Here is a 26,983-nt window from a genome sequence, read left to right as displayed (position 1 = left end):
CCACCCTCCTTGCCTTTGCTTCTTTCAAAAGGGCCTTTGAACACCTTGATTTTTCATCTTTTCAAACTGAAGAGACAGCAACAAACAAAATTGCCCAAAACAGCTCAAGTATTACTTTGTCAAAGAGACCTTCTCTCTCTTCTTTTGGTTTTTGTTTTCTTGGCTAGTTTCCTTTTGTTTTGTTCTGAGGCAGGGTCTCATGTGGTCTAGGCTTCCCCTGCACCACTCTGTAGCTGAGGAAAATCTTGGTTCCTCCAGCTTCCACCTCCCAGGAGCTGAAAGGACAGTGCCCAACTTCCTGAGGTGCTGGGATCCAATGCAGGACTTGGTACACGATGGACAAGCAACAACTGAGCTTCACCCCAGTCCTTGAAGAGGCCTTCCCTAACTACCTTATCAAAAAATACTCCTTCACATCCCATTATTCTCTCCAAACAGAAGCCACGTTACCTCCTCCACGGTACTCATTATATGTGCAATTAAATATTCACATTAAGTATTTGCTTATTTTCCATCACCACAGTCAAAAAAACACAAGATGGTAAGAACTGTACCTCTCATCAGCGCGTGGCACGTGGGAGACACGTAAATAGTTGCTGAAACAAATCCTCCTTTGCACAATGTTTTAATCACCCACCCCCATCATCTTTGACCACATAGATACCACAGACACACGCTTCATTTATCCGAGCTCCATTAAATGCTCAAGATAAACTAGCCCTCATACAAGTTTTGGGATAGAAGTCAGTCTGTGTCCTCTGGGAGCTCATAGTCTTACAAAGAAAAGAAAACAAAAAGGAATTTAAAATAAAAAACCAGAACCAAGAGCCACAATGAAAATGCCACTCACCAGAAGCAAAACACCCCAGTGTCAAGAAGGATGGAGAGCACCCAGAACACTGACACACAGCTCATGTGAGGACAAAGAGCAAAGCGCCACTGGGAAATGTATTTGGTCGCATCTAGTTAAGATTAATGCCCAGCAAGCAAGGTTCAGGAATTCTATATCTTTGCCTCAACAGAAGTGTATGCATGCGCTCACAGGTGCAGTGTCAGGTAAGGCCCCAAGGAGACACACCCCAAACCAGCAGAAGAGCTTATGAATCAAGGCATGGCCATATAACGAAATACTGTGCACTTAAGCCCCAGGACCAAAAAAAGTAAATATTATATGAGAATTAGTCAACCATCACTACAAAGAACAGATTTATTAAATCTCTCAGACAAGGCTGAATGACAGCCGTTGAGCACAAAAGACTGTATAATGGGTGTTTGAAGGGCAAAAGAAGCTACAGGACACAAGATAAAGCTTTGTTAACCTTGGTGTGGGTGGCGGCGAAAGGGAATCAAAGAGACTTCTGCAATCTTTTTGTTTTGCTTCTGTTTCTCTGTGTGACAGTCCTAGCTGTCCTAGGCTTTGTAGACCAGGCTGGCCTTGAACTCAAAGAGATCCTCCTGCCTTTGCCTCCTGAGTGCTGGGATTAAAGACGTGCGCTACCACTATACAGCAAGACTTCTGCGATCTTGGGAATGTGCTTTGTTTTACTGTAGGACAGTCTCATGTAGCCCAGGCTGGCCGCAGGTGCACTATGTAGCTGAAGATAACCTTTCGATCCTCCTGCTTCCACTTCCCAAGTGCTAGGACTACTGGCATGAGACACCACACCTGGTTTATGTGCCACTGTGAACTGAGCACAGAGGTCATGAATGTTAGTCACTCTACCAGCTGACTTACATCCTCGCCCTCAGCTCTTGTTCTACCCTTGACCTGGATGCTGTGTATAGTTACACTGTAATAATTCACTGAGATGTACACTCGTGATTTGTGCCTATTCTTCCATTTCTCTCTCCTTTTTTTTTTTTTTTTTTTTTTTTTTTTTTTGGTTTTTCGAGACAGGGTTTCACTGTAGTTTTCTTAGAGCCTGTCCTGGAACTAGCTCTTGTAAACCAGGCTGGCCTCAAACTCCCGGCACTCAGCCAAGGTGGAAGCAGGCAAAGCTGCAGCAGTTCAAGGTCATCCTCACCTAGGTGGTAATTTAAGACCAGGCTGGGACACAGCAGTCAACAAATAATATGTAAGTAAATAGTTAAAAAATCACCACCCAAAGGTCTTGAAAGTGAAGAGGCTGCCATGATGGGGAGGAGGGGTGGACAGAGACAGCCTCAAACAGTTCTTGAATGCTGCGGGCACATGTGTCTCACCGGTCAGCAAAACTGTAAGCTCCACCAGGGCACAGCCCACTCACACTCCTTTTATTCTCTGCCCCAGCGCTCAACACCATTCTGGGCATGGAATCAGTACTCAATAAAACTAGGTAGAGTTTTTATTCTTCAACTTTGTTCAAAGAGAAGGACAACCTGGAGGAGGTCCAAAAAAGAACCACAGACTGATCAAAGGGAGGAATAAAAGGTCCTGGAGGAAAGGTTAAAATGAACTCAAGTTGTTTGGCTTGGAGAAAAGGCAACTGGAGAATTAAGGAGTAACTTAGAACAACACCGGGGCTGGAAGTCATTGCAGAGGTCTCCCAGGCCAAGGTTTGCACTTCACAGATGAGGAGACTGAAATCAAGGGAGAGGGTGTAACTTGGGGAAGGTAGGTTAGGGGATTTTTTTTTATTTTTGCTTTATAGTGAGGATTAAATTTACTCAAGCAGTATGAGCTTATATGGTAATAAAAATAGCAACTACAGACTGGGTGTGGCATCACACGCCTCTAATCCCAGCACCGCAGAGGCAGGCGGAGCTCTGAGTTGAAGGTTAGCTTGGCCTATAAAGACCCTGTTTCAATAAATAAATCCTCAGTCACTAAATGTAAGACAGAAAGAGGAAATCCACACGGGCAATTCACTGTAATGATTATTAGTAAGAACCATCAAGAGGATCATATCTAGCAGTCCAATTTGGACACATATCCAAAAGTCGGATCTCAGAGACATCTTTGCACACCAGTGTCTCCATAACATTATTCACAAAAAACAAGAGATGGAAGCAATCCAAACATCCAATGAATCATGTGGATAGAAAAGTACGGGATACTATGCAATGGAACATTAGGCCAGCCCTCATAAGAAGAAATCTTGTCACATGCTACAATATGAATGGACAAAGAAGATCTTAAGCTAAGTGAAGTGAGATGATTGCACTTATATTCGATAATTAGGGTGATCAAACTCCCTATTAAAAATAAGGAAAAAGTCTTCTGGGTGTGGTGGTACACTCCCCTGATCCCGGTACTGGGAGGCAAGAGGAGCTTGGTCAAGGCCAGCCTGGTCTACAGAGCTAGATCTGGGAATGCTAAGAAAATTAGAGAATTAGAGCCTATAATGTCAAAAAAGGAAATAATTTACAATTTATTTATGTATTTACAATTTCAATAACAAATAAAAATAAAGACTATCTAAACATGAATAGCATCTGTTCCAGTAAATGAAAAGGCGCCAGATATAATTCTATGTATATTTTATATTTGTTAAGTTACTATTTCTTTTATTTTTCCAGTGCTAAAGACTGAACCCAGTCTTTCATGCATGCCATGAACTGAGCTATACCCCAGTCCTGGCAGAACACTTATGGAAAAAATTAATATGCACACATTTCCATAAAGACTGGAAGGGAACCAGCAGAGATGAAAACACTGACATTTTCAGATTTGAAGTCCCAGGTGATTTTTATTTTCTTTATCACTAAAGTATTATATAATTAAGCAGGGTGGTGGTGACGCACGCCTTTAATCCTAGCACTTGGGAGGAAGAGGCAGGCGGATCTCTGTGAGTTCAAGGGCAGCCTGGTCTAGAGTGAGGTCCAGGACAGTCAGGGCTACACAGAAACCCTATCTCAAAAACCAAACTAACAAAAATTGTATGACTTAAAAAGAATTAAGAAACTAAATTCTTTAAAGAGCCTCCAACGTGGTTGACTAAATCCACGTAAAACCCGAGAAAGCTTAAAAGGGAATTCTAGACACACACACACACACACAAAAAAAAAAAAAAATTAAGCATTTTCTCGGGTGGACTCTGTTTGCTAGAAGCAAGTAGAGGCACGATTCTTTTAAGAGAAAGTTTTCTGACTCAGTGGTAGCAGCAAAAACTGTGCAGTTTCAAAACAGCGGCTTCCTGGTTCCTCAGAACAAATGGCTCTGACTCTTTTGGGAGGTTCGACGACAGAACACTTGAATGGGGTTTGTAGGCCCAGGTGATTGTAAGCCCGCTTGGGGTTAGGAGGAAAGTAGCTGAGACCATGCCTGCAGCTCAGTGCTTCCCACCTGGGCAGGCAGCGGGATCAGGTCTGCTAGGCTTGCACAGGCAGGAGAGCATGGCGGATTCCCACCACCATACACAGAGATATTCCAGGCCGTGCATTGCACTGCATGGCAGATTTAGCTTTTACTCAGATAAAAAGGGTTTATATGCTACACACTGCTTCCCAGAGTTGAGATGGTGAGGATGGCTCCCACTCGGCAGTCTCAGAGGCAGTGAACAGAATTCCGCCATGTTGGTCTGGGCGGAGCAAGCAGGCAGGGCCATGTTTGCCCTAGGAATGCCCTCGTTTAGGTTTTTAAGAAGTGCTTAGCATTTTAAGAAGCTGTCCTAGTCAGAAAAGTATTACAGATATGCAATAAGGACAGATTCAGACATAAAAGGCCTCTAAATGAGACACAGTGTATTTTTTTTTTAAGTACGTAGGCTTGGGAGAGAGAAGAAAAAGAGTATTAAGAGTTATAAAAAGAAGTAAAAAAATAAAACAAAGTCTTTAAAGAGACAGAGTACAGTCATAGGTTAAAGGAGTAAAAACAATAAAATTAATATTAAAAAGTAATAGACTAAAAACAAGCCACATAAAGATGGAATCTACATAGAGTCTGGCTTATGTAGATTATCGTGTTTTCTTTGAATTATTTGGCTGTGAAGGAACTAAGTACAAAGAGACACTTCATTGTATGGGCTGCTAAAGATAAATCAACATAAAGGTATCTTGACTTCAGAATTTGGGTCTAAGGATATTGTGCTTTGGAAAAGAGGTTCTTCTTTTGTTTCCACAGAATATGAGAACCTGTGGATTAATTCTAGACTAATGTGGTTTGATGGACCAAGACCCCCCCACAAAGGTTGCCGTGAACACCTACCAAAAATACTTCACCCAACAAAAAGCAGGAAGCAGTTTGGAGAGAACTACACCCAAATACTGTTTATAAATGTTGGTTTATATTTAAAGGGGGATATGCTATAGAGATTTACATTGGTATAGATCTTGGTTTATTGATACAAATTTAAGGTCATTTTGTTATATGTACATTTCTGCTCTTGATTAAGGTATTGTGTTTGTACAGCTATTTAAAAATTATGCACAATTTTTAAATTATACATGTATAATTAAATATAAATACATTAAAATTAAATTACATATAAATTAAAATGTAATATATAATTAAGAAATATAAGTTAAGTGGAGATAGAGTTGGCTCTCTTTTTGTGGTGGTTGCCAGTTTGCTGAAAATGAACTCTGCTTGAAGGTATACTGCACTCCTTGGTTAACATATTCTAATGCTCATCAAACTAGAGAAATACATTGAAGTGACTGTGACTCTGAACTAGACCAGGCATTTGAGATAACATTAGAAGATCAAGGAGAATGTGAATATTCAACTGGAGTTCGAAAGGTAAAGACATGCATTCATTTATAGTTGAGGATCCTGAAATCTGTAAGTTTTGAAGAGGAGTACTATGAGTCCTTGCTGCTGTTGGTGGTGGTGCTGCTGCTGCTGAAGGCAGGAAAGCTGGCTGTAAGGTGTCAATAATGGGCAGGCAGGTAGAATGTCATTCTTTACAACTGTAGTTCTAAAACAGCTCGTGTATTCATCCATGGAATTGCTACTAGGTATCTCACAGACAGACTTCAGATCAATCTGTATAGGAACTGACATCAGAGGTGACTGCTTTGAAACTGATAAAGTAAGTTGCTCAACAATGGAACATTTCTCTTTTAGTAAAAAATTAATTAATTAATTAATAAAAAGAAATATAAGTTAATAGAAAATCATCTATAATAGTCAACTTTCTAGTCATGATAGTTAGGTTTTCTAGATATATAGAGATATATTTCAGTTAGATATTCTTCAAATCTTTCAGAGACCTTCAGAATGTGGCATTTAAAATGTTTTAATAACTTAGGACTTTTCATGACATGAGACACGTCTGCTCCTGGCAACACCAATTACTTCAACAGGATGATGGGGATCGAAGAGGGTACTTATAGAGTTTGTTAGCCATTTGGGCAAGAAACTGTTCTTGCCGGGACTACTTGATGTTATGCTGTATGAACTGGAAATGCAGGACCCACAGAGACGTGACTACTAAACTTGCCTAAAGGTGAGACGATTCTTCAGGGTTCCTGCTACACAAAAGAGTCTGTCAGACATTCTGCAGGACACAAAAGAAAGCAACTGATAGACTTTGGCATTACAAGGCAGAACAGATCTTAAAATTTCCTGCTTCATGCAAAAGTCTGCTAGATACTATAGCTCTGTATGCTGAAGATGGATGCTCCAATGGTACAGAAGAAGTTTGGGTGACTGTCCAGGCAGCGCAATGTCTCTGTCAATTCTAGAGTTTTAGAAGTTGATGACAGTGCACTTTCTGTTTACTTAGTTAATATTATATCCTTCTGGAGTTTTGATGGAGTTGAAAAATAGATATAGTTTTCTTTAGTTATGATAAAAGATAAAGTAGATATAAATATTGCAACTGTAATTCTTGCTTGATACCTGTTTTGTTATATGTAATTTTACTATGTTAAAGTGAAAACCTTTTTTATTTAAACAGAAGAGAGGAAATGATGTGGAAAGTCCTTCCTGATGTGTTGCTTTAACTGGTTAATAAAGAAACTGGCAAGCCAGGCGGTGGTGGCGCACGCCTTTAATCCCAGCACTCAGGAGACAGAGGCAGGTGGATCTCTGTGAGTTTGAGGCCAGCCTGGTCTACAAGAGCTAGTTCCAGGACAGGAACCAAAAAGCCACAGAGAAACCCTGTCTCGAAAAATTAAAAAAAAAAAAAAAAAGAAAGAAAGAAACTGGCTTGGCCTGTTGATAGGGCAGAGTAGAGCTAAGTGGGAAAAACTAAACTGAATGCTGGGAGAAAGAAGGTGGAGTGAAGGAGAAGTCATGGAGCCGCCAGCTGGAACCTTGTCGGTAGGCCACAAGCCTCATGGTAAAATACAAACTAATAGAAATGGGTTAATTTAAGATATGAGTTAGCCAGAAAGACACTTAAGCTATTGGCCAAACAGTATTGCAAATAATAAAGTTTCTATGTGGTTATTTTGGGGCTGAGCAGCCAGGAACTAATTGGTGGTCTCATACAACAGTCCAGGGTTCAAGACGTCACAACAAACCATCTGGTCAAAGGTAAACTAAGGCCTTAAATAATCGTGCCTTGGACTTTAAGTCCATAAAGAAAAAGAAATATGAGGGCTGGAGAGATGGCTCAGTAGTTAAGAGCACTGACTGCTCTTCTAGAGGTCCTGAGTTTAATTCCCAGCAACCACATCGTGGCTCACAACCATCTGTCATTAGATCTGATGTCCTCTTCTGGTGTGCAGGCACACATAATAAATAAATAAATTCTAAAAAACAAAGAAAAAAAAGAGAAAAAAAAAAGAAAATATTTTGTCACCCAAAGAAAAGTAGCATAAAATAACTCTACAATGAATAACTGGAAAAGGTCCCTAACAGTAAAAAAAACATCAGGCTGTGACATGGTATCCCAAGCTAAGTTCTTGGACCGACATCATAGAGACCCAGAGGGGTCTCACGGGCTTTTCCATCAGTGTGGTTTGCACATAAATAAGGTTTCATACCAACCAAAAGAACAAACTTTACCTGGGAAGTGCTGGAGAGAGTCCTGTCCCACTGTCTTGGGGTAGGAGATACTGATACCAGGTGGCTGCATATTGGAACCCACTGGGAGATGCTAGTCTGGTTCCTCTAGAAAAGAAAAACATTATCAGGAATTGTGGAATACACCTAGGTGGAGAATCTTCTAAGGCCAGTCAGACTGACATAGGAAATTCCAGGCCAGCCAAGGCCACATAGTGAGACCTTTTTCTCAAAAGGGTTGGGGGAGAAGAAATACATATTCAGCCTTCAAGTTTGGGTCCTAGCAAAAGCTCCTAAACCTCCTGGAATTCAGATGAGTGTCTTGTCCTTCCTAACAAGTACTTTCGAACTTTATGCCAATGACTTGACTCTAAGGACAGGACTGGTTGGGTGAAGGAACCAATCTCTTAAAGCTTACAATTGCCAGAGTGCCATTGAGTAAGCTAAGTGTATTGTTACTATCCTATTCATACAAAAAAAAAAAAAATGTGTATCAACAACTCCCCAATGTCACCAAGTTAATAAATGACAGCTTTAGTATTAATACTGGAACCCAGGTAGCTACCTCCAGAACCCATGCACATTTTTTTAAAAGATTTATTTATTTATTATGTATACAACATTCTGCCTCCATGTATGCCCACGTGCCAGAAGAGGGCACCAGATCTCATTACAGATGCGGTGGCTGGAAATTGAACTCACAACCTCTGGAAGAACAGCCAGTGCTCTTAACCACTAAGCCATCTTTCCAGCCCCAACCCAGGCACATTTAAGAAACCAAAAGAGAAGAGTTTACCTTGAAGTCCTTCTAATTCTAATCTGGAGGTAGAACTATTTGTAAAGTTTCAAACCAATTAAAACAGCATACTGGGGGTGAGGGGGTAGGGGGTGGCACTAAAGAGACAATTCAGTGGTTCAGAGCACTGGGTGTCAAACACTTCTAGGGGTCGATTCTCAGCACCCACATGGTGGCTCAGAACAGCCTGTAACTCCAGTTCCAGGAGATCTAATGCCCTCTTCTGGCCTCTGCTGGCACTTGTGCTCCCCCATGTACTTACACATGAATATTAAAAAAAAAAAAAAATCCTAAAAAAATATAACATATTTGAGCTTGCACTATGACTTGCTGTCATGCCCCCTGAGTGAGGTACCCTAGCCCCTTTCGTGGAAGCAGAGCCAACCCCTTTGAGTACTCTTCTGACCTCTCCATCATGGTGTGCATGCTCACAAACATGAAATTAAGCAAGTAAGCAAATAAATATAATAAGGTCTAGAGTCATCCTTTAAAAAATTAAAATTAGGCCGGGCGGTGGTGGTGCACGCCTTTAATCCCAGCACTCAGGAGACAGAGGCAGGGGGGATCTCTGTGAGTTCGAGGCCAGCCTGGTCTACAAGAGCTAGTTCCAGGACAGGCTCCAGAGCGACAGAAAAACCCTGTCTCGAAAAACCAAAAAAAAAAAAAAAAAATTTAAAATAAATTTAAAAAAGGCAGGCATTGATGGTACATGTCTTTAATCCCAGCACTCAGGCAGCAGAGGCAGGCAGATCTCTGTGAGCTCAAGCCTGGTCTACAGAGTGAGTTCCAGGACAGCTAGAGCTACAAAGAGAAATCCTGTCTTGAAAAACAATAAAGAATGTGTAAACTACAGGGGCTGGAGAGATGGCTCAGTGGTTAAGGGCATTGCCTGCTCTTCCAAAGGTCCTGAGTTCAATTCCCAGCAACCACATGGTGGCTCACAACAATCTGTAATGAGACCTGGTGCCCTCTTCTGGCCTTCAGGCATACATGCGGAAAGAATATTGTATACATAATAAATATTTAAAAAAAAAATGTGTAAACTACAAACAGAACTTCCAGAAATTCTTCCTTCAGAATAAAATGAAAGGGTGCTAAATGGGCTGACAAGCTGGCTTAGTGGTTAGAAGCCCTTGTTCTTGCAGAGAAACTGGGTTCAGTTCCCAACGCTCACAAGGCAGCTCATGGCTGACTGTAATTCTGGTCCCAGACTTCCACTGCTAGCACCATATAAACCAGACATAGTGGAGCATGCCTATAATCCCAGCACTGGAGAGGTGAAGGAGGATCTGAGTTCTATGTTATACCCAAGTTCAAGTTCAGCCTGAGGCATTTAAGACACTGTCTCAAAAGAGAAGAAATCATCACCATAGAAACATAGTTTTTATTAATTCTTGACAGAATCTAACAAAATCACTAATTTTAAAAATCTGGGGCCAGTGAGATGGCTCACTGGGAAAGGGCAACCAGATGGCCTAAATTTTAGCCCCAGGACACACAAGGTAGGAGACAACACCCACAGTTGTCATTTGACCTCCACATTCAGTGCAGCATGTGTGCCTGGGCATGTGCACAGATAAATCAGAACTCTGAGATCAAGGTTAACCTAGTTTAAAGGGCAAGTTGTAGCCAAACCTACACAGGTTCCAAAAAAGGAACACAGGAAAGAAGGGAGGGAGGGAGGGAGGGAGGGAGGGAGGGAGGGAGGGAGGGAGGGAGGGAGGGAGGGAGGGGAAAGAGAAAAGAGAAAAGAAAAAAGAAAAAAATCTGAGGCACCAGGCAGTGGTGGCACACGAATATAATCCTAGTACTCAGGAGGCAGAGGCAGGAGGATTGCTAAGATCAAGGCCAGCCTAGTCTACAGAACAAGTTCCAGGACAGTCAAGCTACACACACACACACACACACACACACGCGCGCGCGCGCGCGCCTCAAAAAAAAACCAAGAAAGAAAATCTGAGGCTCAGAGAAGTCAGATGCTTACTCAAGATTCCATCTATAGCAGGTGGTGGAAACAAAACTCCCCTGCTACTTTCCAGATCCCGAAGAGGTTCACCTGTGCGGATTTGTGAAGGCCTTTCCAATTGCAGTGCCCAACCCAAATCTCCCGCCCAGCGCTGTGAGCAATAAACACCTGCTACAGATTTCCACTTTGAACTAGCCCTAGGAGAATTATCATAGTACATCAAGCTCTGTTACAATGTATAAGAAAACCTAAAGAGATTTTTCTTTTCTTTTGTTTTGTTTTTCGAGACAGGATTTCTCTGTGTAACAGTTCTGGCTATCCTGAAACTTCCTTTGTAGTTCAGGCCTGGGCCTGCCTCTGCCTCCCAAGTGCTGGGATTAAAGGTGGGCACCACCATCGCCTGGCTCTAAAGAGATCTTCTTTATCTAACCTTGCATTTTTGTTCCAAGAAAGATAAATAGGAAATAAAGAAAGAAGCCCAACTAATAGAGGGCAGTTGAGAGGTGGTTTTTGTGGATGCTGTTAACAAAGAGGAAATGAGCGTGTAATAATTCCTATGCTCAGGGTCAAGAAATTTAAAAGAGCTGGGCACAAATCTCCAAGGCAAATCAAGGTGTACATTTCAGGTCTCCAGCCCAATAAATTTTTGTTTTCTATTTCCCCAAATTATCTGTCTCCAAAACTAATTTAGGGCTCAACAGTAAATTCTTTATCTAGCATGCGTGAGACCTTGGGTTTAACCCTCAACACACACACACAGAGAATTTATAATAGACCAATTGCCATTCCCTCAGCCATCCTCAGATCTTAATTCAGCTTCTGTCTTAGCATCTGGAATTAGTTCAGCAAATGAATCCTTCTAGGCAACAGGAAGACACCTCAAACTAAATTTCCTGAGCAGCAACTTTGCACTTTGCTAGGGCGGCAAGGAACACAAGTAGAAATGTAGTTATTCACATATAAATTACTAAAAACATATAAAATAACAATTCAAAAGATAGCCAAAGGTAGGACTGCTACATCAAACAGTGCTCTTGACCAAGTTTTGCAAATACCTGACGAAAATTACAAACTGGCCCATGCCTTGGTGACTAGGAACTCCGTTGTCATGTTCTTGACCCTTCCTGGAGGTCAGGAGTGACTTTCTCAAGAGGATTTAAGGCCAAATCTCAGGAGGGACGTGAGCTCCCCATAAAGATTAGGAGTCTAGAAATCTTTCTTTTTCTTCATTCATTCATTCAACCAGTGTTAGGTTGTACCAAATATTATCTGTACTAGACAGTGAAAGTTCCAGGGCCGCTTCTCCTGAAGCTTTTGCTCTGATAACTATGCATTCCACTAAACTATACGAGAATTCATTCAAAGTCTCTGAAACAAACCTAAAAAAAAGCCCATCATACAGTTCATGAACCGGGCAAGGGGCTGGAGACTGAAACACACAAAGACTCACAGAGACAGAGACACAGGTCATCCTTGATGCCAAAATCCTTGAAACAGGAATGCCCCAAGAATGCCCCCTTTATTGTGTCCAGGGGCAGCTTAGACAGGGACAGCCACGCCCCAGGCAAACGCACCAGAAACCACTCTCCTGCCATCAGGAACTCCTGAGGGTCTCGTGCTCAGAGCAACTGTAGGCACTCAGATCAGAGGAAAACAAGTTGTTTACAAGAAATTCTGGATCTGGGGGTTCGCAGCTCCCAACAGACAACAGACTACAAGGAGACACATGTCATTTTTCACGTGGACCTGGAACCCCCAGTATCTCATACTCAAGGTCACATTGTGACAGACGTGGACTAGACGCCCCCCAATCCCCCGCTACTCCAGTAAGTGCCCCCGCGCTCTTCTCCCAGAGAGTGATCCTCATCGCATAAAGATCCGAGGTCACTACCTTCTAAAAAAAAAAGCGGAGAAGCCAAGGCCAAAATGAGGGAAAGCTGTGGAAAGGCGGCCACGCAACCGAGCTGTGGCACAGGCTCCCCCACTTCTCCCCAGCTCTCCCGCCCCGCCCTCTCCAATCCCAACCTGGAGACGCGTGAGCGTCTATAGAAAAGTATTCCTGCACTCACAAGGACTCGCACCAGCAACGCCATGTTCCCCCGCGATCATTTCCGGGTGAAGGGTGGGCTTCCGGAATCCCGGTTGTCACCACCCCCTCAGGACGCTGCCCTCTTGCTAAAGGTAGTCGGGCGCCCGCAGCGCAGGCGTAGATGTCGCACTGCGCACCCGCGATTTTCCCGCCTTGGATCTGAATGGGGTTCCAGGGCGCGCGTCTCCTCGCGGGTCTTATGTCCCAGCTGTGCGTCACAAGGGTTCAAGTTCTTCCCCCACACCGCCTCCTGGACCCCGGCCCCACATCCCACTCACCCTTCGGTAGCCCCTTGACAGCCCTTCCTTCCCTGCCTCCACCCTCAGGAGACGACCGGGCTGCAGGGGACAGGACCTCGGGTGTCCCAGTAGTTTAAAAAAAAGCCCAGAAGTCTGAGAACCTAAGAGCACAGTCCTGGAAAGGAGGTTGTCACTTGCCAGACCTGACGCCTGGCCGAAGAGGGACTTGGGGCTCGTGGTTGGCTAATTAAAAGGAGCGTCTTTGAATATTGATAGGGAAGAATTAGTGAAAGAATAGCCTGGCGGTGGTGGCCCATGCCTTTTATTCTAGCACTCGGGAGGCAGAGGCAAGCAGATCTCTTGAATTCAGGGCCGACCTGGTCCTCACTGGGGCTACTCAGAGAAACCCTGTCTGGGGCGTGGGGGCAGAATTAGTAAATGAATAGACCGAGAGGCGAAGAGGTAGCGGTTCAAGCACTTCCTCTCCACCCAGTCAATAAAGAGCCACTGAGTGTTCCCTACATACTGGACACCGTCCCGTGCCTGGCAGCGCTGTGGCTCTCATGAGCTGGTTGGGGAAAGTACGGGTAGGTTTGTCCAGGCAACTCCTGAGAAAAATAAAAACTGATAAATCGCTAGTAAAAACAATAATACATGCAACTACTTAGCCAACTTCGCCAGGAAAAGCCTATCTGAGGAAGTGACATATAAAATGGGATACAGGATGATATTTTTGTTTCTTTTAAACAAAATTTCTTGTAGCCCAGGCTGACCGCAGGCTCTCCATACCCGAGGCTGGCCTTGAAGTCCTGACCCTCCTCTGCCTCTGCCTCCCAAGTGCTAGGATTACAGGCTATGACACTGTGCCCACCCCGCAAATTTGCTTTTGTTTTTGGAGCAGGTCTCACTATGTAGCCGTGGCAAGCCTGGAACTCACTGAGAACCAACTACCTCTGCCTCCCGACTGCCTCCACATCTGGCACAATTCTGTATATTTATCAAATTTGTTTTTAAATGTTTACATGCAGAATGACTAAATTAAGCTTTTGACAGGGCAATACAAAGCAAAGTTTCCTCCATCTTGTTTTCAGTCTTTTTGTTTTTTGAGACACGGTTTCTCTATGTGACAGCCCTCGCTGTCCTGGAACTCACTTTGTAGACCAAACTGGCCTGCAACACACAGAGAACTGCCTACCTCTACCTCCCAGGTGTTGGGAGTAAAGGCCTAAGCCACCACTCCCTGCAATCCATCTTGTATTCTTGCTGAGACCATTTCAGGTTTAACTATAATTTGATCTCCTAGGACTGTACAGTAAATGCTTTATATGCACTAAACTATCTTACTGGCCTCACTATATTTTTTGTTTGTTTGTTTTTTGAGTCAGGGTCTCTCTGTGTAGCCCTGGCTCTCCTAGAATTGTCTATGTAGACCAGGCTATTCTCAAACCCACAGAGATCCTTCGGCCATTGCCTCCCTGGTGCTGGGATTAAAGGTATACACCATCACCACCAAGTCTCTCTCTCTCTCTTTCTGTCTTTCTTAGATTCATTTATTTATTATGTATGTAATTGTCTGTATGCATGTTTACCTGCAAGCCAGAAGAAGGTATCAAATCTCATTATAGATGGTTGTGAACCACCATATCGTTGCTGAGAATTAAACTCAGGACCTCTGGAAGAACAATTAATGCTCTTAACCTCTGAGCCATCTCTCCAGCCCTAGACAAGTTCTTTAACTGAACCTGAAGGTTGCTAATTTGGCTAGACTGGCTGACTAAAATGCTCCAGTGGAGACTGTGTATGCCTGGTTTTCACATGGATGCTCGAGTCTAAACTCGGGTCTGCTAACTCCCCAGCCACCTTACCCAGGCCATTCTTCCAGGTCTTCTGTATGTATAGATATATTTTTTTCTCTTAGAAAATGTACCAGTTTTCCTTAGTTATGATAAAAGATAAAGTAGATATAAATATTACAACTGTAATTCTTGCTTGATACCTGTTTTGTTATATATAATTTTACTATGTTAAAGTGAAAACCTTTTTTATTTAAACAGAAAAGGGGAAATGGTGTGGGAGGTCCTTCTGTATATATATATATTGCTTTTATTGGTTAATGAATAAAGAAACTAGCTTGGCATGATAGGGCAGAGTAGATAGGTGGGGAAAACTAAACTGAATGCTGGGAAAAGGAAGGTGGAGTGAGGAGAAGCCATGGAGTTGCCTCCAGAAACAATGCCAGAACCTTGCCAGTAGGCCACGAGCATTGTGCTAAAATATAAAATAATGGAAATGGGTTAAATTAATATGTAACAGCTAGCCAATAAGAAGTTAGAGGTAATAGGCCAAGCAGTGATTTAATTAATACAGTATCTGTATTTTGGAAGTCTGGGTGGCCAGGAAACAAACAAGCAGCCTCTCCTACAACAAAAGTCTTATAGATTCAACACAATGCCCATCAAAATCCCAGCAAAATTCTTCACAGACCTCAAAAGAATGGTACTCAACTTCATATGGAAAACAAAAAACCCAGAATAGCTAAAACAATCCTGTACAATAATAGAACTTCTGGAAGTATCACAATCCCTGACTTCAAACTCTACTACAGAGCTAAAGTACTGAAAACAGCTGGTACTGGCATAAGAACAGACAGGAGGACCAATGGAACCAAATAGAAGGATATCAATCCACACATCTTTGAACACCTGATTTTTAACAAGGAAGCAAAAAATATCAAATGGAAAAGAGAAAGCATATTTAACAAGTGGTGCTGGCATAACTGGATATCATCAACACGTAGAAGAATGAAAATAGACCCATATCTATCACCATGCACAAAACTCAAGTCCAAATGGATCAAAGACCTCAACATAAAACCAGTCACACTGAATCTTATAGAAGAGAAAATAGGAAGTACACTTGAACACATTGGCACGGGGGACCACTTCCTAAATATAACCCCAGCAGCACAGACACTGAGAGAAACAATTAATAAATGGGACCTCCTGAAACTGAAAAGCTTCTGTAAAGCAAAGGACACAGTCAACAAGACAAAACAAAAGCCTACAGAATAGGAAAAGATCTTCACTAACCCCACATCAGACAGAGGTCTGATCTCCAAAATATACAAAGAACTCAAGAAATTGGACACCAAAAGATCACATAATCCAATAAAAAAAATGGAGTACAGACCTAAACAGAGAACTCTCAACAGAAGAGTCTAAAATGACTGAAAGACACTTAAAGAAATGTTCAACATCCTTAGTTGTCAGAGAAATGCAAATCAAAACAACTCTGAGATTCCATCTAACACCTGTAAGAATGGCCAAGATCAAAAACACTGATGACAACTTACGCTGGAGAGGTTGTGGGGAAAAGGGAACACTCCTGCATTGCTGGTGGGAGTGCAAGCTGGTACAACCCCTGTGGATGTCAGTGTGGTGATTTCTCAGAAAATTAGGAAACAACCTTCCTCAAGACCCAGTAATACCACTGTTGGGTATATATCCAAAGGATGCTCACTCGTGCCACAAGAACATGTGCTCAACTATGTTCATAGCAGCTTTGTCATAGCCAGAACCTGGAAACAACCTAAATGCCCCTCGACCGAAGAATGGATAAGGAAAATGTGATATATTTACACAATGGAGTACTACACAGCAGAAAAAAATAACGACAGCTTGAATTTTGCAGGAAAATGGAGGGAGCTAGAAAACATTATTTTGAGTGAGGTATCCCAGACACAGAAAGACAATTATCACATGTACTCACTGATAGGTGGTTTTTAAACATAAAGCAAAGAAAACCAGCCTACAAACCACAAACCCAGAGAATTTAGACAACAATGTGGACACTAAGAGAGACTTACAAGGGAAGTAGAAAGTAGAAAAAGACAATGTCTCCTGAGTAAATTGGGAGCATGGAGATCTTGGGGGAGGGTTGAACAGGGGAGGGGAGAGGCAGGGAGGGGAGCAGAGAAAAATGTAGAGCTCAATAAAAATCAATAAAACTAAACAAAACCTCAAAGGTCTCTAAAACAAAACCAGGTATAGTGACATATTCATGTAATGAGCACTTTTGTCTACTTTTATTTTTTCTTTTTCTTGCAGGGTTAGGGTACAATCCCAGAGTCTTGCACATGCTAGACAAGTCAGTATACCTCTGAACTATGAACTATTGTCCCAGTCCTGAAGCTCTTATATCATACTTGTTATAGCATTCAGGCAGACATATTACATTCCATCAATTCCATAGCCTTCACAGACACCTACAATGTCGTGTTCTTCCCATCTGAAGTTGGTGAAACCACGTTTTTCATATCCCATACTTACTGATGGAGTTGGTATCATGGATTTAAATGGATAGAGCTTTTCTTGCTTTTCTATTTCATCTACTCTCTTCAAGCCTTCCTTATCCCAACATGATTTCGGTTCTTTGTTTTCTTTTTCACTCATGCATGAACCTTAAGAACATTATAAGTATGAAACGTCCCATAAAGAGTTAAGTACAAGAACCTGGCACATGGCAAGCCTTTGGTAAACACATGCAATACTTCTATCATTATCCTAACAATCAGTACAGCGTCTGTGCCTGATTAGACCTTCAGCAACTGTTCATTAATCAATGAATGAATGACTAGATCAAAGAGTCATTCATTGGGGGCTGGAGAGATGGCTCAGAGGTTAAGAGCATTGCCTGCTCTTCCAAAGGTCCTGAGTTCAATTCCCAGCAACCACATGGTGGCTCACAACCATCTGTATTGAGGTCCGGTGCCCTCTTCTGGCCTTCAGGCATACACACAGACAGAATATTGTATACATAATAAATAAATAAATATTTTTTTTAAAAAAAAGAGCCATTCATTGATAAAATTGCTAAATACCCTCATATTCTGAGTCTAAGGGTTTATAATTTTTCAAGACCTTTACATTTATATATTGGTTTTTCAAGATAGGATTTTTCTGTGCAACAGTCCTAGCTGCCCTGGAACTCACTTTGTAAATTAGGCTGGCCTCAAACTCACAGAGATCTGCCTGCCTCTGCCTTCCAAGTGCTAGGATTAAAGGCATGCACTACCACTGCCCAATGATTTATATGTTTTATTTCATGTGTCTGAGTGTTTCCCTGTGTGTAGGTATGTGTGGCACATGGATGGACGGTGCCCACAGAGACCAGAAAGGATGCTGGCTCCTCTGGACCTAGAGTTACGGGTAGTTGTGAGCTGCTGTGTGGGTACAGGGAACCAAACACAGGCCTTCTACAAGAACAGCAAGTGCTTTTAACAACTGAGTCATCCCTCAAGCCCCAGATTTATAACTTTTATATTGTCCATTTCTTTTACAGACAAGGAAACTGAGGCTTGGAGAGGTTAACTAGCAGCCTGGACCACTTAGCTGGAAAGTGGAAGAGCCAGGGCTGGAACTTGCTGATTCCCACTTGTGTGACTAGCCCAGCCTTACTGTGCTTCCTTACATGTGTGTTCAAATCAGGAGAGACAGCTGAGTCAGAATGAGAGCTGTAAGTCTTCCCAAGGTTATGTGTCCCAGCACTGGAGAAGCTGTTCCTCCTGTTGTGACCCTGGGACACAGGAAGTGGAAAGGGCCCAGCGATCAGGAGCAGAGAGCTGGAAGCCTCCCCTCTTTCCTCCCCTCTGGGCCTCTCATGTTTCCTGCCCTAAACTCTGCTCCGCTATTTTTCCCAAGGAACTAACAGCATGGTGTGTCCCTAAGGAGAGATAGTTTTGGGGCCAGGGAGTCAAGTCATGGAGGTGACTCCATTGCTAGCCAAGACAGGGGTCAGTGGACTCAGGGGCCCAGAAGAGTGGGTATAGGAATGAGGAGATCTGCAGGAGACATGTGGTTGTCACTCTGCCACTCCTCTGGGTAAACAAAACAAAACAAACAGAAGTCAATGGTCCTCTTAGGAGCTAGATGTGGTGGCGCACACCTTTAATCCCAGCGCTAGGGAGTCAGAGAGGCAGGTGGATCTCTGTGAGTTCAAGGCCAGCCTGATCAACATTGAGAGTTCCAGGACAGCCAGCGCTACACTGTGAGGACTACACACACACAGCTGCCACTTGGGGAAGGGGAGCTCTCACACACACCTAGTCTTCATACTACTTATTATTAGGACAATCTGAGTGACAATAAAGACAAACTCTAGTGTTTATTGAGTGCCATCTTCGCGCCACTCACTCTACTAGGTTGAGTGTCTTCCATGTTCTCACAGCTCACTTAATGAAATAGGTAATCAATATGATGTTTACCACCTCCCCTTCTATTTCATTTCCCTCTTTTTGCCATTTACTTCTCTCCTTTCTCAAATGAGGACCCAAGTCGAACCTGCAATCTCAGAAGGCTAAGGACCAGCCTCGGATACGTAGTGAGTCATGGGGCAGCCAGGCCACATGGCAGTACCCACGTCTTGTTCAAAGCCTGTATCTTTTTCTTAAAATGTACTTTTGTTTGTATGCATGTGTGTGTGCATTCACACGCATTATATGCGTCATCAGTCATGTATGAGGGTACCCACAGAGGCCAGAAGAGGCCTCATATCCCCTGGAGCTGGAATCACAGGTGCTTATTACCACCTGATGTGGGTGCTGGGAACTGAACTCGGGTCCTCAGCAAGGACAGCAAGCACTCCAAACTGCTGAGTCCTTTCTGCAGCCCCCAAGGCCTTTAACTGACAGAAGACAAAACTGAAGTTTGAAACTACACAGGTTTTCGAACCCTTCAGAGCTGGGGGACTATGGAGTAGAATAGAAGCCCTATGTTGTTTTTGTGGCGGGGAGGGGGTATGTCTCTGTGTGCATATGAGCATCCAAGTGCACATGTATGTGTGTGTGCATGTGTGTCGTGTGTATTCATGTAGAGGCCATGGGTTGATGTCAGGTGTCTTCCTCAACTGCTCCCCACCTCGTGTTCTGAGACAGGGTCTCCCACACTGAACCTGGAGCTCAAAGATTTGGCTAGGCTGGCTGGCCAGCAGCTCCAGGGATCTGCTATCTCTGCCTCTCAAGCAGTGGGATTACAACCCGGGGAATAAATACTTGGGGTGGCCAATGCCACACTGGGATTACGGTACTGCTGTTGTCTGATTTTTATGTGGGTGCTGGGAATCAAAACGCAGGTCCTCACACTGTATGGTAAGTATTCTACCAACGAGTCATCACCTGAGCCCAGAAAGTTCTCTACTCTTTGAGCAAGAATGCAGTACATAGGAACGCAGCTTCCTGTGGCTGTGGGCAGTGCGGTGCTGGGGAGGAGAGCTCTCCAAAGAGGCCATTGCCCTGATCTGAAGGTTGAGACGGAAGGACTCTTGCCACTCCTGGTGGCCAGACAGGATCCCTAGAGCTGAATGTAGGGGCCACAAAGTCTGGATTGTTCCTTTGAGAAAAAGAGCTCCAGGGCAGACTGGGATGAGAAAGAAAGCTTCAGGGATGTCCAGCCAGCACTATGACCATTCACTCAAAGCCGAGTCCTTCAACAGGAAGAGCTCTGTGAGTCGGGTTACTCTCTGCTGGCACTAAGGCACGGAGAACTTTTCAAGAAACAAAAGATACACAACCCAGGAAATAAGTACTTGAGAGTGGCCAGTGCCACCTGTGACCCCTTCGTGCTGTCTCTCTCTGCCTGTGGGTTCGAGCCACCTCACTCCTACACTGCTCTCTCTGTATCCACTGCTGTCTCCTTGGCCTCACTGGCCCCTTCCTCTGGGCTCGTTCTCCTCTCACACACCAGCTCTTTTGTTTACTTCCAGAGCTCCTGGGCTCACTACTAGCCAAGCACAACGAAGCCAAGCCAGAGAGAACTCAGTTCCAGACTCAGTCTGGCCCCTCTGGGACAGGTAATGGTCTCCAAACCAAGGAGGCAGCTCAAACGAAGGCTGCCCCCTGCACTGGGCTCTTGCTTCAGGTCCTGACAACCCAAAGGGAAAGGACACAAGACCTGCCCATTGTTGGGCAGGGATCCCTACTCCTGAGACAGCTTTGGCTGGCAGCCCTGGGAATCAAAGACCCAGCTGGAGAGAGGTGGGGAAAATTCTGAGGCCCTCTGGGTGGGAACCAGAGTCTCCTGGTTCTTGTGTCTCTCTAGCCAGGTAGAATCTGGCCTTGTGCCCTCCACTCTGGGATCCAGGTGCCTCAATTTCCCTACCAGCGGACTCTCCTCTCTGAAAGTTCACATCCCATACCTCCCCAAAGATTCTAGCGAAGGGAAGGAAGTGAGCATTTACTGTGGGCCAAGTTCCAAGCAGGAAGCACTGTGGGGCTGGGCCTGGCATTGTCTGTCTGAGGTCAGCAGGGAGGTGGGTGATTCGTATGTAATTATGTACTTGTAGAATATAAAGGGAGGAGCTGTGGGAACAACAGCGAAGTGCTGTGGTCAGTCACACAGAGCAAGAGAGCAGCAGTGGGGTCCCAAGCCAGACCATGCTGGACCATGCCAGAACAATGGTCAATGGCAGAAAGGAGATGCCGCCATAGGGAGGAGGAGACCCTTGGCGGGCAGGGGAATAAAGTGAGGCTCAGTCAACTCTGTGATTCTGGAAGCAGAGGGAGCCTGGACTGGGCAGGTGCTGGTGAACGAGGTGGAGACGAGTTTAAAGGCAATCAAGCTCCTTCCTCTCCTAAGGCTTCATTCTGGAGACAGCGAACTGACTAAGGAATGTAAAACTCTTGTTTTCTGCTAGGCCCCAATGGAACAGAAGGAGCTGGGGACCAATAGACCTTTGGAAGGATCAGGAATGGGGTAAGAGGTGAGCACTGGCCCTGACCAGCTGTACTCTCTGCCCCGATCTACTTCAGTTCCCAGGCGTGGGGGTGGGGTCCAAGCCAGAGAAACAGTTTTTACCTGAAGCAACCTACCTTCCCGCTCAGGGTCAGCAACTCTCTAAGGGGTCTGGGTCCCCTGGAGTAAACAAGAAATCTGCCACAACGTTAGGAATTAGGATTCAGCTTTTTATCTCATCAATGTACATTTCAGTCTAATAGGCTCATACTCTTCGCCCCTACACTTCATCCCTCCCACGTCCCCTGCTCGACCAGCCCCGAAGGTGAGCATCTCCTCTGCCCTAAGGGTAGAAAGTCACAGGCACAAAGGTGACTCAAGGAGGGGATAGCACTGTGACTGTCCCATGAAGGGCTCAGGATAGCACCAGCTCCTCTGGAGAGTCTGGAGACGGAGGAGGCCCAGGCAGGAGAGATGGAGACCGAGCCTCATTTCCTGGGTCTCAGTCCCACTCAGTCTGTTCTTTGGGCCCATCTCTGCCCGTCAGAGGAGCAGAAGGGCCGGAATCCTCAGGTGGGGGACTCATTAGCCCAGGCCACACCCAGAGATAAGGCCTGCTGAAATCCCCTTTCATGCAGGCTTTCAGGATACTTCCGGCTGCAGCTTCACAACCCCTCTGTGATTCCGGGGGCATGTGGAGGGGTTCTCTCTGGATGTGCCACCCTGTAAGAGGGCCAGTGCTGCTACCTGCAGCCACAAGATTCTACGACCATGTCCTCGTACTGTTTATACACCACATTGTTGGCGGAGTCAATGAAGAGAATGCTAATGGGACTCAGCCGTGTGGGCACACAACAGGTGGGTGGTGTGGACTCAGGGTCCATGGAATTCATGAGGGTCTGGATGACGGCGTGGTTTGTGGGCTCCAAGTGGGAGCGCAAGGGGAACTCACACAGTCCTTCGCAATGGAAGGCCTCATACTCAAGGGGCGCAATGATCCAGTCGTCCCAGCCCATGTCCTTGAAGTTGACATGCAAAGCCTTACGACTGCAACGAGCCTTGAGGTTCTTGCTGGGTCGTTTGCCCTGGCGGTTGGCCAGTGGGGCCCGCCGTTTCCGCCGCTGGCTAAACAGGTATTCATACACAGTCTTGTCATCCTGGCCAGAACGGGCCTTAATCTCGTTAAAGAACAGGTCCCGTTTCTTCGTACGACCAAATACCAGGAACAGGGCCTTCTCGTGGACCTGTCGGGCAGCGCGTTCAAAGCCCAGGCCACGGAGGTCCACAGCCCGGCCCCGTTCCCAGGCCTCCAGCTCCAGGCACAGCTGCGCTGAGTTCTTAAAATTTCGGAAGAGTTTCCAGATGTCGAACACCTCCCAGCCAGACCCATCCAGGCCTGGCACGGAGCGCACATCCAGCAAGGCTGCCGGCTGCCGGCCGCTGGGGCAGCTGGACAGCTTCAGCTGGGCAGCCCGCCCGCTACTGGGGACCGCTGGCTTGGCCATGTCCAAGGGCTTCTTCCGTAAGATCCGCAGTTCAGCCCCCAACAGCCCATCCTTCTCCAGAGCACTAATGTCAAACACGTACCTCTGCTTCCTGACCACAGGGCCTCGATCATCTGGAGAAAACAGCCAGCAGTCAATGTCTGTCACTTTCCCGAGACAGCCTGCCACCTCGGGGCCTCCAGGGAGGACCTAACTCTCTCCCACTCAAACGAGATTTCTTTAACCTCTTCCCCACTATGGCCAAAGCCAATACCCAAATCACCAAGAGCCCTTTTCCAAATGGAGGTAGGTGTGGCGCTTTGTATGATCTGAGTGTCCCTGCTGCGTGCTGATGATATACATATTAGAGTCATAGCCTAGAACTGCCTTCTCCCAGTGCCCACCCCATCCACGAGCCAGCATGATGATCTCCCACATGGAAGACAGGTAGCATGTGCATGTGATACCCCCTCTTCCACAGGAGGAGCCTGAACCGCCAAGTAAATGAGGGGACTCATTCAATGTCATCTAGCTGCGGGGCATGGAAAGAGAACTGTAGCCTAGAACTTCAACACTCTGAGCTTCTTCCACCTTAAGGGTCTTAGCGTTCTTGACGGGTGGGCGAGGCACAGAGCTGGGGAGTAAACTGATGTAGGTAACACGGCAAATTAATAGCCAGGCCAATCTGAAACTCAGCTTCCCTAGTTCCCAGCCTAACAATTTTGTATGCATGAGTGTTCCAGTGTGTGTGTGTGTGTGTGTGTGTGTGTGTATTTGTGCAATTGGGCTTATGAGTGTGTATAAGGTAATACATATGCTATTGGCACAAGTAAGTACAGTCGAGCTTCTATGAATACTTGAAAACTGATGCTATATATGTGTATGTATGTATGTGATTCATTTACCAGGCTCTCTTTCTCCTTTCTCTCTCTCTCTCTCTCTCTCTCTCTCTCTCTCTCTCTCTCTCTTTCTCTCTCTCTCTCTCTCTCTGTGTGTGAAACTCAGTGGTATCTCTGAATCAGCATGCCCTCCTTCCTAAATGCCAATATGCCATTAGGGAATATTCAAATATTGCTCTAGAAAGTAACTAATTAGGCCTTTAAACTCTCCATCTCCCCCTCCCCAAACCCCCTTAGTGCTGGGGGGACACAAGGACTTATTTTATGAGCCCTAGAGGGGTCACAGCTTTCCCTGGCTGGGCAGGCAGCCAGGCCACCTCCCCCACCTCTGCCAGACCTGCTGCCTCTGTACCTCCCCCACCCCTTGTCATTCCCCTACAGACCAGCTCTAATGAGGAGCCTCTCCCACTCTCTGGCCCCTCCCCCACCCTGCCAGCCAAAGTCCCAGGACTCAGAACCAGAGCCTCTGAACTGCCAGCGGCCCAGCTAGCTCTGCACTGTGCGAACCTGAGGCTCTACGAAGGGAAGGGATTTGCTGAGAACACACAGCAAGTTGAGAGGAAGCATTGAGTCCGTAACACTAGGCGGGCAGACCTCCGGAGAAGCAAGGGAGACAAGTGTTCTCCCAGGTTACTGATGAACGCGGCGTATTAGGACAAGAAGCAAGGCGTTCGCGTTCACAGGGCTCAGGTATCACCCAGGCCAATGCCCATGCAGTAGACATACAGGAAAACAGACCCCAGAGAAGAAGGGACTTCTAGGTTCACAGTGTTAGTTAGTCCCTAGATCAGCTGTGACTCCAAGATGATAGATACGCTTTGGGTTTTCACATATCCTACCCTTTGCCCCCCTCTCTGAGGGTAAAGTTGAAGACCCACAGGGACCTAAAGTTGCTTTCTTGTTGCTATCTGAGGAAAATCTGGGGCGTAAAAACTTTAGTGTTGCAACCCACACCAAAGTGTGACCCAGTAATCAAGAGTGGATCTTGGAGTCTAGTGTCCAGCTGCAGATCTTAGCTCCTCTCTGTGCTCTCGCGCCTATTCTGCACCTTGCGGAAGCTGGCATGGTGATCCCTAGGTGCTCCTAGTACCGCACTTGGTATGTATAAACTCCAGACTCCCACCCTAGGCTGGAGCTACACACTGACCCCACCTGCACACTCCAGGACTTTGGAGGTCCTGGGTTTGTACAAATGCCCCTCCCTGCCACCCCACCCCCTCACCTTGCCCTTTGTCAATAAAGCTGGTGATGGTGTTGGCCAGGCCAGCCTCCAACTTCACGCTGCTGTTGCGTCCCTTTCTGTCAGCATCGGACAGCGTCCTGTACAGCGAGAGCATGTATTCATGGGGTGTGATGGGGGGTGGGCGGAACGGCTCCTTGGGCTCTCGAGGGGTCCCAGGCTCCCTGGTCTTCTTCAGCAGGAAGGAGCTGGGGGCAGATCCTGTTTTTGAGGATGCTTTGCCCCCAGGAAGCTGTCCTTTTGGGGTTACAGTCCGTGCTGCAGGCTGCCTAGTCTGGGGAGGGTGTCCTGACTTGGTTTCAGGCCCACCTGATCTGGGGGGCATTTTTCTGGGCTCATCCTTCTTGGTCTGTGTCTGCCCAGAGCTTCCCTTTGCCCTGGCATTGGTGGCCCCCCCACCATAGCTGTGACCCCCTGGCCTAAAGATGTTCCGGGCCAAGGGTGGCTTCTCCTTGGCCTCTGCTTTGGCCAACCCTGGCCTGGCCCCTGGGGGTCTCTGGCCTAAGTCGGGGGCACCCAACACAGTGCAGATCAATTCCAGGTCCAGCCAAGCCAGGTGCCAAAGCAAAAAAGTAAGGAGTTTGGGGAGTCTCATCCTCTGGCCAACCGCTGACTGACACCACAGAGAAAGGCAGCGAAGGTGTCTCTGGTTTGGCAGGAAAAAACACGGAAGGAGTGGGTCTTCTGGAGCAGCGGCGGCGGCAGCAGCAGTAGCAGCAGCGGGCAGGGCTTTCTCCTCAGTCTGAGCGTCTTGAAGTCCGCCGGGCGTGTGTCTGTATCCAGTCCCATAGTGGAAATGCTCCCGTATCCAGACGTGCACCGTCTCCAGTCAGCAGCTGAAAATAACTCGTTCTTGAAAGGAGAAAGCCGACCGCCCCCTTTCTCCCGCACAACTGACTGAGGGCTTGAAGGAGGCTTGTATAAGGCTGAGGGATTTTTCCAAGAAGGAAGAATGGCGTAATGCTGCCTGTGCGCTCCAGTTTTTTTTTTCCCTCTAATTTTGAATCCTTTCCAGTGAAAATACTTACACACACACACACACACACACACACACACACAAACCTGCAGGTGCTCCGAAAAATCTTTTACAAACCTAAACTCAGGAATTGGAAACGGAATTCCAACCCAAACCAATTTAATTACTCTCTGATGTCATGCTGTCTAAATTCATTTAAGTGCGATATATTTATGTGAAAAAAATCACCGCTGCCCTTCGGAGGCCACGGCTCACGGGGGCTCTTGGCTCAGAGCCCCACAGCGGGACTCAGGCTTAGGGGGCCTCCCCATCCCAGAGCAGACTCAGGGGTCTTCACCTCCACCTCCCTGAGCAGCCCACCCCTCCATCCTGAGCAGAGATGCTGAGAAGCGAGTTGCAGCGATCTGCAGGCATTGCGTATGTGAGCTAGGTTTTCAGTGAAGTCCTCATCCTAGGAGTTGACTGTAAAACAGTTTCAATCCCTCTGTCTAGTCTGGGACCCGGGGTGTGTGTGTGTGTGTGTGTGTGTGTGTGTGTGTGTGTGTGTGTGTGTGTGTGTGTTGGGGGGCAGCACAGATGGCAGCATTTACCCACAGTTTCTTTTATTTTAATAAACTTGTGACCCAGAAACAGAAAAAAAAAAACAAACAGTGCCCACTCTACCACCCCCACCAAATGCCATTGGCTAAGCTCTG

The 26,983-nt window shown here is 45.7% G+C and overlaps 2 protein-coding genes across 2 annotated transcripts in view; both read right to left on the bottom strand.

Annotated features, from left to right (window-relative positions):
• Positions 1-12,813, bottom strand: part of LOC130882002 (ubiquinol-cytochrome-c reductase complex assembly factor 1) — an 89,698-nt gene extending 76,885 nt beyond the window's left edge. The window contains exons 1-2 of the mRNA XM_057781875.1: positions 12,705-12,813; positions 7,877-7,981 (exon numbers count right to left, since the gene is read on the bottom strand). Coding sequence (XP_057637858.1) covers positions 7,877-7,981; positions 12,705-12,728 — 129 coding nt within the window. The 5' untranslated portion in view covers positions 12,729-12,813. The remainder of the gene's footprint in view (positions 1-7,876; positions 7,982-12,704) is intronic.
• A 9,619-nt stretch (positions 12,814-22,432) lies between these two features.
• Gdf5 (growth differentiation factor 5) lies at positions 22,433-25,907 on the bottom strand. The gene is made up of 2 exons (XM_057781911.1): positions 25,295-25,907; positions 22,433-23,307 (listed from the first exon to the last, which is right to left on the bottom strand). The coding sequence occupies exons 1-2, from the start codon at positions 25,905-25,907 to the stop codon at positions 22,433-22,435; spliced, it is 1,488 nt and encodes a 495-aa protein (XP_057637894.1).
• Between the last annotated feature and the right edge of the window lie 1,076 nt (positions 25,908-26,983).

Source organism: Chionomys nivalis, chromosome 9 (genome assembly GCF_950005125.1).
Source record: "Chionomys nivalis chromosome 9, mChiNiv1.1, whole genome shotgun sequence".
NCBI classification, from domain to species: domain Eukaryota; kingdom Metazoa; phylum Chordata; class Mammalia; order Rodentia; family Cricetidae; genus Chionomys; species Chionomys nivalis.
The sequence above is the reverse complement of the archived record's forward strand: the minus strand, read 5'-3'. Positions and strand labels throughout refer to the sequence as shown.

Excerpts from the sequence above, each read along its gene's own strand:
- Gdf5 (XM_057781911.1), bottom strand. The coding sequence starts at position 25,907 with ATGAGACTCCCCAAACTCCTTACTTTTTTGCTTTGGCACCTGGCTTGG. Across the intron at positions 23,308-25,294 it reads CTTTATTGACAAAGGGCAAG|ATGATCGAGGCCCTGTGGTC; the intron begins GTGAGGGGGTGG and ends TGTTTTCTCCAG.